The 13058-nt window shown below is 35.0% G+C and overlaps 1 protein-coding gene across 3 annotated transcripts; it reads right to left on the bottom strand.

Annotated features, from left to right (window-relative positions):
• Window positions 1-765: 765 nt before the first annotated feature.
• scamp5a (secretory carrier membrane protein 5a) lies at window positions 766-12499 on the bottom strand. 3 transcript variants are annotated; one of them, XR_013819924.1, is made up of 8 exons: window positions 12240-12499; window positions 10035-10095; window positions 9722-9841; window positions 8787-8943; window positions 8586-8687; window positions 6600-6717; window positions 1182-2440; window positions 1108-1122 (listed from the first exon to the last, which is right to left on the bottom strand). XR_013819924.1 is itself a non-coding variant. In XM_079859896.1 (7 exons), the coding sequence occupies exons 2-7, from the start codon at window positions 10039-10041 to the stop codon at window positions 2249-2251; spliced, it is 696 nt and encodes a 231-aa protein (XP_079716022.1). In that variant the 5' UTR covers window positions 10042-10095; window positions 12240-12499; the 3' UTR covers window positions 766-2248. The 3 variants fall into 3 exon arrangements, 2 of the variants coding, with proteins under 2 accessions (XP_079716022.1, XP_079716023.1); XM_079859896.1 differs by having other exon boundaries at window positions 766-2440; XM_079859897.1 differs by having other exon boundaries at window positions 766-2440; window positions 12431-12495.
• Between the last annotated feature and the right edge of the window lie 559 nt (window positions 12500-13058).

A 13058-nucleotide genomic window follows, 5' to 3' on the forward strand; every position in this document is an offset into this window, starting at 1 on the left:
ACAGTATGAACAAGGCTTTATCTACTGTTGGAATACATAGGCATAAAGATCAGGGCACAAAAGAACATGGCGGGTCTTGGAAAGGACAGTGACCTTAGCTTTTGCTGGTGTGGCTGAAAAATAGTATTCTTGTTAATGTAATCAAATCATGCATGTCAGATATTGATATTGCTTCTGTCAATGTTTTCTTAGGTGACTGTCAGAAAACAAACAGGTTTAAAACATCCAGTCCACCAGAGGGCGCAACAGGACTATTGATTTCAATCAGGGACGAAATTTCAGCCAAGCTTAGCACAGGAAGTCCAGTCTTACCAAAAAGCCCCACAACTGTGTACTAAGCATCACACAGTGGAACAGTTACGCTTAAAACACTCAAATACACACATTAACGAAATTTTAACAAAAAGATCTTTACATAAACAAAAGAGTACATAGAAAAAGTCCCCAAACATACATGAATAATATCACTGGAATGGGCGTATTAAATGTTTCACAGTTCTTGAAATGATTAAAAGTATTTTACAAGCCTTGATAGAGACATTGAGATGACATATTACATATACTGTACAATATTATTTAATCCATTTCATTTTCTTTTCTTTATACTCCTTAAACTATGAATCAGTTCTACAGTCAACCATGTACTCATCACTAACCAGCTCCTCATAGATAGACTTTAAATTCTGAATTTGAACAACAAAGCTAACTAAATGCTCTACTTTATACAAATCCACAATTTTTCAAGTCTGAAAGATGTTAAATAATCTCTGAATGTTAGTGCTGTCAAACCGATTAATCACGATTAATCGCATCTAACAAAAGTTTGTAAATATGTAGATACATACATTATATATATATATATATATATAGACACACAAACTTTTATGTTAGATGCAATTAATCGCAATAATCGATTTGACAGCACTACTAAATTTATGTAATTCAGGAATTTCACACAGAAATTGCCTGTCGAGGTGTAATAGAGCAAATATTTTCAGGAAAAGTCAAGAAAAATCATCACAAGAGGACATAATTTTGAGGAGAAGTACTACTGTACTGTACATCACTTGTAATCAATAATTAATATGATACAACATATATATTGTACTTGTGACAATATTACTTCATAATGTGCTTTAGTTGTAGTTTTTAACCCAGTGGAGAATAAACCACCCAGAAGCCAGAAATGACTGAAATTCAGTCTCAGATTATTTGCAAAACAACAGTTATGATTTCTGTGATATCAATGAGAACAACGCTAAAGCATCGGACTCTGCAGCAGATTTAGATCATAATGGATTTAACTGTGTAACAAGCCTGTGGCTAAGAGTAGATTAAATATTTACTCTATTCGAGAGCATTTAAATTGAACTAATGTACAAACGTACAACATGTACATGTACAAATATTTCATCAAATTGATTTCGTTAGAACCACGGCTACAGTACATCAGCATTAAAATGAGACGATTAAATCCTGAGGTAAAACAACACAACTACACATATTAAAACAACTTTTAACGCAAACAAAAATACGCAAAAACAACGTAAACATATGGCTTTCCTTTGTACCTTCAAAGAAAATAAAACAAAAACAACTTGACAAAACAAGCTCTCTTTGTTCTTGCACTTGATGTAAAGTGCTCAACAAAAACAATGTAATGTTTATAAGCTTTATACCTTTTCATCTGTGAGATCAAGTAAATACCAGTCAATTTATTTACGGAAGCTGATCTTTTCTTCTGTCTGTGCATAAAACCTATGTTTATTCTTAAGACGTGAGAGTAAAGATGTGTCTGCTAAATAGTCAAAATGTGTTTTTGAATACTAACAGCCAACCAAAATAATACTCGCAAATACCACATAGATGAATCTGCCAACCATCTGAGAATCTATGTACTATAGTGAGCTTTGGAATGTTTCCTTATCGGTGATCTAGTGTTTAAAATACATTAAGTGGAGAAACACTACACAACCGTTAATTAAATCTGCCGTAATACCACATGGCAAGACTGATACTTTCCTATTTACGGGGGTCTAAATACCAAAAGCAACTCCTTAAACTATCACACACTTTTAAAACAGTTTAAGCAAAAGCTTATGTATTGTTGTACTGTGGGAACCTATTTGAATTCAAATTGGTCAGATATATCTTTCCTTTCTCCCTCCCCCAAACTAGTCTTTTACTGACTTTTTCCCTCCCAAATACCCTGTTTCTGTCCCCTCCCCCCACTGAGGCTGTAAAGGATCTACATTGGCTCGTCATAGTTGTAGGTTGGTGCAGCGGAGTACTGTTGCTGGCCCGGCATGGCCCCCTGTGCGGCGCCCATGGCTGCCTGCTGAGCTGCCTGCTGGACGTGAGGGTTCTTCCAAGCACCGGTGGTCCATTCTTCCTGAGCCTTGCTCATGCTGCCTCCGCTGCCACGGTAGAAGTTGTGAACCTAGGATAGAAGAAAATATATTGCTTGAAGGTTTAGCTCAGGACATAAATAACTAGGGCTGTGCCGGTCAGCTTGACAACTGTCCCACTGCGGTGGTAGAGCAGGGACGTGCCTGAAGCCGAATATCTTATTTGGACTGGCACAGATATTGGGGTCTCGTTCACTAATAATTGCGTGGATTATTTCGTATTTGTACGCACAGGAGAACTTCTTAGGAAAATCTCTGCCTAGTTCGTACGCACATGAATTTGTTCTTAAGAATTTGTTAGTTAATTTTAAGTATTCTAAATGAGCGGCCGCGTCCATGCGGTAAGTCATTTGCATAAAACACGTCTAAAACATCTCCATATAAGGGCTTTCCTCACACGCTTTCCTTGCAGCGTTTCGTCAATCTCGTCAAATTTGCCTCCGTTTGCAAACCAAGCGGCAACATTTCTGTCTCTCTCTTGAATCCAGCATTGAAGTGACTTAAACTGCAATTCATCGACTGGCCGCTAGAGACAGGCAGCAAAAGAGAGTCATTCCATGTTAAAACGCCCAACTTTACAGCAGAAAAAAATTAGTTTACAGCCTGGCCCATAAGGTCTATATAGCTAATTCTGCCCTTCATGACAACTTTGAGGGAGGTGAATTTTTTTATAACTCATCCGTTTAAATTATATTAAGCCTTAAAATTCTGCATAATTAAGGGCGTGGCCACTTGAGTGACAGGTGGATTGCTGCTGCTGTCACTACCAGCCGTTTGTCTGCTGTATGTTAGCCGTCACCTCAGCTAATCCCGCCTCTTTGCCCATTTTCGGTTATCCGGGAGTGACGGGCGGTGAAGCGCTGCCAAGATGGCGACGGTCGACTCCGCCCACTTTGGGCTTCAAAAGTGCTCTTTAGAAACCTACGGGTGATGTCATGGACACTACATCCATATTTTTTTACAGTCTATGTTGCAAATGCGCTCAGCGTTATTCAGTAAGCTTTTCTTACTCTTAAATATATTCCTTCATATTCATATGAAATTAAATTGTGTTATTTAACAATTTTATTATATAATTTTATAAATGGATTATATAAAATAATTAATGCAACATTCTTCAATATAATTATAGTCGTGTTAGGATGAAATATAACTTCTTAACACGATTATAAGGCCGTACAGAGCCTTTTTCGTAAATTTAGAATACATTTTATTACAAAATTTTTGGTGAATCGTGATTTGTTCTTAAAATCGTTCGTGCGAACAGTATTTCCCAAACAGTATATCTTTATGGGGAAATATAAAAGTAATGTTTTTTTATTTAATATTTAACTTTCTTATATTATTTAGGTTACCATTATTTACTGATATTTATTTCGAAATAAATACGAAACAAATGTTACGAAACGGATGTTTGGGCCTGATTTTTATTTATTTGTATATTTCAAAAATGTATTTAATTTAGGTCAATATATATTCATACCCTACCACCGCACCACCACCGGTGGTTGGTCCACCGCCATAAAGTGCCACCGTTACAGCTCTATTAATAACATGTTGTAACCAAAGGACAAGTTTTCAAATAATTTGTGTGTCTTAATAAAAGTGAAAGATATTCGATACATATTCGATGTTTAATATACAGACTTGCTTTTGATTTAAGCATCACCTTTGCTAAAAACTATATAGTTTGCTTAGGAATCTTTCCTAAAATTCCTTATGCCTGGTTCAGATTACACGATTTTAGCCCGATTGACATAGGGTGTCGTGGGGATTCGCAAACGTCAACGGGCGTCGAGACGCAAGATTCGATCGTTTCATCTCGTATAGTGTGTCATAGTGGGCGACAACCTACGTCGCGTCTGCGATGCTTCACGACATCACGACAGAAAGACTAGCATGTTTCATTTTTTAACGGTCCTCCACGACGACGGCGCGCGAGTGAGTGAGTGAGGGAGAGTGAGTGAGAGTCTGTGTTCGCGAGTGAGTGAGTGAGCGAGTGTGTGTGTGACTGTGTGTGTGCGCGAGAGTGAGTATGTGTGTGTGAGAGAGAGAGAGAGAGAGAGAGAGAGAGAGAGAGTGCGTGTATGTGAGTGAGTGTGTATGTGCAAGTGAGTGAGTGTGTGTGTGTGTGTGTGTGTGTGTGTGTGTGTGTGTGTGTGTGTGTGTGTGTGTGTGTGTGTGTGTGTGTGTGTGTGTGTGTGTGTGTGTGTGCGAGTGAGTGAGCGTGTGTGTGTGTGAGCGTGTGTGTGTGTGAGTGAGTGCGTGTATATGTGCGAGTGAATGAGTGTGTGAGACGGCTTGCGATGACTGTTCGGAAAACAACGTGTAGTCTGACATGTTTCCTCTCCACGACATGACAAGATTTTTAGGAGTCAAAATCGTGTAATCTGACACAGTGACTATCGTAACAGACAAAAAAATCGTGTAATCTGAACCAGGCATTAAGAAAAAGAAAAATAGACCAAAAAAAAGGACATTTGTTGGCATACAGAGGATAGAGCTATAAAATTAGGGATATTAAAATTGTAGCGATATGTAGGCTCACAATTATTTTCATAGAACCAATAATCGATGAAGGGCAGATATTAAACAAAAAATGTAAATAATAGTGAAAAAATAAAAGAAATTCTATAATAGTTTGTCTAACTTAAAAAAACACTAAAATCTGAAGTTTTAGATGTTTTAAAGTTAAATTAAGCATCACAATATTATAATGTACAGTATAAAAAATGGATATTAATTTCAAGAATCGTAAAGATTACTGTTACTAAGTTGTTAGTGTTCTTAAATATATAAAAAATTATGGACGTTTCTTCCTTTCGTTTACTTTTAATTAGTTACTAGACTAATTACATCCTTTACTATGGTAAAGTAGAAAAATGCTACTTGAACGTCAAACTCTATTCAACACATTTAACACGTCAAATTCTACTGTTTGTGTTTTTTAGATTTAGTAAGGCACGTCAAGTTTATTTGTACCAAACAGTATATCTTTGTGGGGAAATAGAAAAGTAATGTTTTTTAATTTAATATTTAACTTTCTTATATTATTTAGGTTTCCATTATTTACTGATATTTATTTCGAAATAAATACGAAACAAATGTTACGAAACGGATGTTTGAGCCTGATTTTTATTTATATATTTAAAAAATGTATTTAATTTAGGTCAATATATATTCATACCCTACCACCGCACCACCACCGGTGGTTGGTCCACCGCCATAAAGTGCCACCGTCACAGCTCTATTAATAACATGTTGTAACCAAAGGACAAGTTTTCAAATAATTTGTGTAATGATTTAAGCATCACCTTTACTAAAAACTATATAGTTTGCTTAGGAATCTTTCCTAAAATTCCTTAAGAAAAATAAAAATAGACCAAAAAAAAAAAAAAAAGGACATTTGTTGGCATACAGAGGATAGAGCTATAAAATTAGGTATTATTAAAAATATTATAAAGATATTAAAATTGTAGCGATATGTAGGCTAACAATTATTTTCATCCAACCAATAATCGATGAAGGGCAGATATTAAATAAAAAATGTAAATAATAGTGAAAAAATAAAAAATTCTATAATAGTTTATCTAATTTAAAAAAACACTAAAATCTGAAGTTTTAGATGTTTTAAAGTTAAATTAAGCATCACAATATTATAATGTACAGTATAAAAAATGGATATTAATTTCAAGAATTGTAAAGATTACTGTTACTAAGTTATTAGTGTTTTTAAATATATTAAAAATTGTGGCTGAAACGTGAGCCAATAATTATTTTCATTGAACCAATAATCAATAAATGGCAGATATTGTATTAAAAATATTACTGAAAATATATATTATTCTATCATATTTAGTCTAAAATAATTTTTGTAAAACACCAAAATCAAATGTATAAAATGTTTTAGTGAATTTAGGGATCACAATATTATAATGTATTGTACAGTATGGATATTCATTTCAAGAATTGTTAAAGATAACTGTTATCAAATTATTAATGTTTTTAAAGATTAAACATTTTAATGTTTAAAAGTGTTTTACTGTGGATTTTTGCTCAGGAGTAAAAAAGACAAGTAAGAGAGTACTGTAAATTCTGTGCAGGATAAACATTATATTAATCAGCAAAAACATAAAATATCAGATCTGTTTATATTCAAAACAATAATGATGGAGAAACAATAACAGGTACCTTGGTGAGGGCAATGAAGGAGAAAACCGCCACGACAGTGAACATTATGGTTGGAATCAGCATAACAACGGCAGAGCCAATATTAGTGCTGAAAAAGGTGATGGTGGCCAGCCAGCCACTGAAATAGAAAAACATACAGAAGAGATATTCTCCTCGTTAACATGCCACTTAAAAAGTACAGTACATGAAAAGATTGTATAAATTCAGAATATTACATAACATCCTAATATACTCTAAACAGACCATACTATGTGTGTGCTAAAAATAATACGTGACGCAAGAGTATATGAGTCATTTAAGATTCTATAGGGTAACTCAACTGGAACTGAACCAGCTTTGTTCTATCTATCTATCTATCTATCTATCTGTCTGTCTGTCTGTCTGTCTATCTATCTATCTATCTATCTGTCTGTCTGTCTGTCTGTCTGATATATCTATCTATCTATCTGTCTGTCTGTCTGTCTGTCTGTCTGTCTGTCTGTCTGTCTGTCTATCTATCTGTCTGTCTGTCTGTCTGATATATCTATCTATCTATCTATCTGTCTATCTGTCTGTCTGTCTGATATATCTATCTATCTATCTGTCTGTCTGTCTGTCTGTCTATCTATCTATCTATCTATCTATCTATCTATCTATCTATCTGTCTGTCTGATATATCTATCTGTCTATCTGTCTGTCTGTCTATCTATCAGTCTGTCTGTCTGTCTATCTATCTATCTATGTATCTATCTATGTATCTGTCTGTCTGTCTATCTATCTATATTCCTATCTACCTACCTACCTATCTACCTGTCTATCTATCTATCTATCTATCTATCTATCTATCTATCTATCTATCTATCTATCTATCTATCTATATTCCTATCTCCCTATCTATCTTTCTATCTATCTATCTATCTATCTATCTATCTATCTATCTATCTATCTATCTATCTATCTATCTATCTATCTATATTCCTATCTCCCTATCTATCTATCTATATTCCTATCTCCCTATCTATCTATCTATCTTCCTATCTCCCTATCTATCTATCTATCTATCTATCTATCTATCTATCTATCTATCTATATTCCTATCTCCCTATCTATCTATCTATCTATCTATCTATCTATCTATCTATCTATCTATCTATCTATCTGTCTGTCTGTCTGTCTGTCTGTCTGTCTATCTGTAGAATTGAAAATGAACAAAGACATTTGCTTTTACTGTTTCAGCCCCCCTCTTTCTTACCCCAATGACCATTTGTAATTCCTAAAGGCAGAGGTGCTGATAGTGCTCAAGGCCTGAAGGCCGAGATACGTGTACATCGGGGGTCTACGAATTTCCACACCTTTAGTACGATGGGGGAAGTTGAAATGATCTGATTGGTCAGTTTGAACGTCTCACATTTGGGTTACAGCCAAATGGTCAAGGAAGGGAGAAGGTTGTAACAGTTGCTCTGTCTCTTTTATTCTCTGGCTCTCTTTCTTGGGACACTCTTTCTTTGCCTCCTCTTTTCTTTGTCTCTTACTCTCTACACACTCTCTTTCTCCTTCTCTTTCCATCTCTCAGGTATGCTGGGTACAATTAATGGTATACATTTCTATCATCTCATACATCTATTTCGTAACTATTTTAAGTGTAACCATAACCATATATTGTCATTAAACCCTTTCAATTATGAATAATGTGCTAACTAGTTTTGATTTGGTATTGACTTTGAAGAGCTACTTATTGGAATACGGTATCGTCACACTATAGCAACGCTCTCCCACATATTTAGCTATTGTAAATGCGCTTATTTCCGTCGTAGGTATAAGTAGCAGTGGGTGGAATAGACAAGAAATGTAGTTTTCTACCATCTTGCTGATAACGTTTCTTTAGTCATTCGGCAATCCTGCCACCTGAACCACTGTAGGAAATCCATCCTTACATATCTATCTATCTATCTATCTATCTATCTATCTATCTGATTCCATTTCTTAAACACAATGAGCTGTTCTTACCAAACTCCCCATCCTGGGATTCCAACAGCCTGAATGATACTAATCACCACCTGCGCCATGAAGACGAAAAAGAACATCATGAAGTTGAAAGAACTGTCTGTCCTGCAAAAGAAAGAGTGAACTGCATTAGGGTCAAGCACAATGACATGATTACAATTCATAGACTACTTTGGACCATCTTTAAACATGAACTTAACTCACTTGAAGGCCTTGTAGATGGGCCTAAACCAGCACACGTATGAGCATGGGGTGAACAGTATCAGCCACAGGATGGCCATACCAAAATTGGTTGCTCCGCCCCCTCCGCACATCCATGCTAGACAGCCAATCAGGTTTGCTGCAAGAGTGGCACTATTCACTGCGAGTGAGAAAAAAAAAATGTCAATTTAATATTAACTTAAAAGTGTGATGAAAGACCCAACAACTCAAGCTTATATCAACCATTAAATTTATTTTAAATATTAATTGAAAATTAAATGTTTAAAAATAAAGTTAATGTATTATATAATTAAATTGATTGCATTCTCTTACAAAGTATATCTAATGTATATCATGTATACATAATATTGCATTTGATGCATACTTTAGGGTTGTAGGAGACTACATTACAAGGAAAACTAAAATTTCATCTGTTGGAATGGGGTTGGAATTTCTGACACACAATGACTAGTTTAATAGCTAAGTAAACTAAGTTCAAAACTAACAATACTTTAGAAACTAAAACAAATGAGTATTTATTTCAACAAACACTTACTTTCTCAACTCCCAGACATATTTCAAAATAGTTCCCAATTAGTGTGCTACTGAAAAAAGGAGTTTGTAAATATCCTACATGGCAAAAGCAACTCTAATGCTTGTGATACTTAATGATAACCTAGTAAACTGTACAATAACAAGAGTAATATGACACCCCACGCTTTTACCCATGGACCGATAGATCAAAATACAAAACCAGTCTCTACAAGTTTTCATGTGTCTGGTTTTCTCAGTGTTTACAGTGAAAACAAAAGAGACACTGTAATGGCAAATAAAGCCACATGATTGCAATCTACTCAGTACACACACACCGTAATGAACAAATGCAGTGAGAATACTTCAGAAATATATAATACATGCTGAAATATTTAAGAACATACATATCCATAGGTAATACATTCGTTTGCACATTGTACGCCACTGGTCTGGGATCTCGTTGAAGTCTTGGTAAAAACATGGTTTCAGCGGAATGAACCGTGGTAGAGGAGGGAAATTGTTTTCTGTTGGGAGAAAAAATGAATTAAAACTTAACCTAGTCCTGGTTCAATAACAAAACTAATACAACATTCCATGGAAGTGACAGGGCTTTTTGGACATGCTATTCTTTGAACTGCCTTACAGTACCATGTAAATACCATGGTACTTGTATATGGTAACAATTCAGTTTGGTTTAAGAAAGTTAAAAGCTCTCACCTGCCATGGAGATTCTTTTTTTCTTTCAGATCACCAAAGTCAAACTTGAATTTTTAAAAACCTGTAAAAACACACATTACAGACACAACAAATTCGCACATTGCAATGAAACACTTTAAGAAGTGTTTATTATACAACACGTTGCAACTTAATTTTCCAGTATAATGTATTCCAGTGTGAAAGTGAAGCTTGTTCTTTGATATGCATTAAAATTTTCAGCAAAATAAAAAAACAACCAGAAAGCAATGGAATAACTTTAGTAAACACAAGCTAGATCCAGCTGTGTCCCAAATACAGCAAATGTTTTTATTCCTCATTCAGGATTACAAACAAGACACCTATAAACCTTAAAGGCACAGTATGTAATTTTCGCCGCTAGAGGTTGCTTATTGAAAACGAAGGCGTGGCTTCATGACGCCATGAATGAGCGTGGAATAATGGGAGTTGTCGTCTTCACCTCTACAGCCGATGGAAAGGAATCCGACGGAAATCATGTTGCTAAATGACATGCAATAATTTTAAAATATATTGCATAATGGAGAAAGCTCTCTCTGATTATGCTATGTTAGCCACTTGACAAAATAGTGTCTCTGAGGCATGGTAAAAACATGTTACTCGCGGTAAATCAAGAAAACAAGTGATTCAAACAATAAGACTAACCGTGTTGCGCTGTATAACATATGATTCGTTTTCTGTTGATAAAAGTATCCAAACAGTTGCTCAACTGTCAAATAAAACACAATATATTAAAGTGTCTTCATGATTACTCTCTACGAAAGTAAAACTGGAAATCGAGGGTAAAGCGGACATGATGTCAATGACACGGTCAGTGTCCTGGTTAAAATTGCTGATTTCTCTGAATTTAAACTTGGAAACGTTTGGGATAATGTAAGTACACACGTCAACAAAATATATAACGTTGTTCTAGTGGTTTTTGGATATTTTAATCTTAAAATCTTACATATTACGCCTTTAAGCAGCCTGTAACACTGACTGTGTTTACATCCATGCACATTATTTTCAGATTAAAGTTCATATTCTGCTGATACAGCAACTTGTTAGTCCCAAAACTAACATATCCTAAAACAATTTCTAAAAAATAGAAGATCCCTTGAGGACAACAACAACAAAACAAACAAACAAAAAACTGACAAACTGATGACATGATGACTGAATAGCTTGATTTTTTTAAACCCAAAATTACTTTTGTACAGAGATAGGCCTACACATCATATACTTATTTATGGTGAATATTACAAATATGATTAATATTCCAAATTCTGATTAATATTAAAAATTGTAGAAAACTGAACTCTAAAAATATTGGCCTAATCTGTTTATGGCAATCAAGTTAATGCATTCACATGACACTAACATTTTTAGATTGTTAAATTCTGAGTATAATATTTTCGAACAAGTAAACATAATGATTGTCTCATTGTAGCTGTTGATTGTTATCAAAATTAACTCTGATTTGATCCTTGGAAGGAATCAGGAATACAGGCCTGCTAACTGAATCATCCTTTTTATTGGACTCCGTCCATACAGCTGTTAATAGGACACGATCAGAGTTAGTAGAACGAAGAATGATTCGAACGATTCGAACCTAAAATAATCGTTTCGAAGCGATTATTCTAAACCGTTTATTTGTAGCGAATATTAGGCTACCAAACGTTTATTCGTATAGCGACTATATTTTTAACCTAATTCTTTATAAGTTATTATGTACCATTTATTCATAGCGATTATTATCAACCATTTATTTGTAGCGATTATTCTTAACCAAATAATGAAGCTTTTTCTAGCTCGATTCTAGCCAAACCCAGTTGCAAAGTGAAGGGCATGTCGCCGTGGTGGAATACAGATATGAAAAGATAATCTAGTTGTCCTAACGTTATATTTCATAAATCCAAATGGGAAGTGTTGTTATAAAACGCAAGATAAAGAGAAAACAAGAGCAAGATAATATTTTGCGAACACATTTCATTCATTTCGGAGCGGTAAAGAGGTCGAGCACAGCGCCCTTCAAGGGAAAAGATGGAGCTGAACGGGGAGGTGTTTTATTCAACAGTGCAAGCTAAGACTGCATCCATTTCTGCTTTTCCCTGGCACGTAAGACATATAAATATGTTCAGATTGCATAAATGTAAAAAAAAACAAGGGTAAGAAAGTGAAAAAATCGGTGGAAACCCGTTCCCTTCCTACCTTCTCGCGCGTTCACCCAAGAATATGTTGCCAATGCACGCGCCCAGTTGCATAGATTAAACCGCTTTCCATTCAATGATCGATGCACTTGTGATGGAGATGGTTTTCAAATCCGTTATATTATGAGATGATAATAAGAATATGGGAGTGAAAACAATCACGTCACGGTACTCCTACACACACATACGTACGCAAGCGCGTCGAAGAGCATCAGTTCCGCGAGGGATGAGTGTGTGTGTGATGCTGAATAAATCAGCTCGTGTGTGTGTGAGCACTCTACACTCGCGATATTTCATTTTTCACTCGCTCCTCGAGAGACCGAGAGATGCGTGGCCGCTCTCCACGGTACTGAAGCAAAGTCAATTTATATATGATTACTTAAGTAAAAATATTCTTTATGTGTAAAAGGTGATACATTTCTTAAATGTGTATGATATAGGCTATATATATAGATATACGCACACACACACATACATTTATTACCTTTTACACATGCAGAATGTTATTAGTTAGGCTATAATAATTTGTGTATGTATGCATTGTATACATTTAATCATACAGAATAGTCACAACCCCTGCTTGAGACTCTTATTTTGTGTTTCTGTACTGTTCCTGTTTCCTGTTTAGCTTGTAGCCAGTTTGTAGTTTTGTTTGTTGCCTGTTTCCCCATGCCTGGATGTAGGCGTACTTTTATTATTTTGTTAATAAACATTTTACCGATTCTTTTAATGGATAAGTAATCAAATCATAACAAAATTTTATAAAACAAATAAGACAATTAAAAAGTAATATTAAAATAAAAATATTTCATTCAAGTGA

Source organism: Squalius cephalus (assembly GCF_949319135.1).
Source record: "Squalius cephalus genome assembly, chromosome: 23".
NCBI classification, from domain to species: domain Eukaryota; kingdom Metazoa; phylum Chordata; class Actinopteri; order Cypriniformes; family Leuciscidae; genus Squalius; species Squalius cephalus.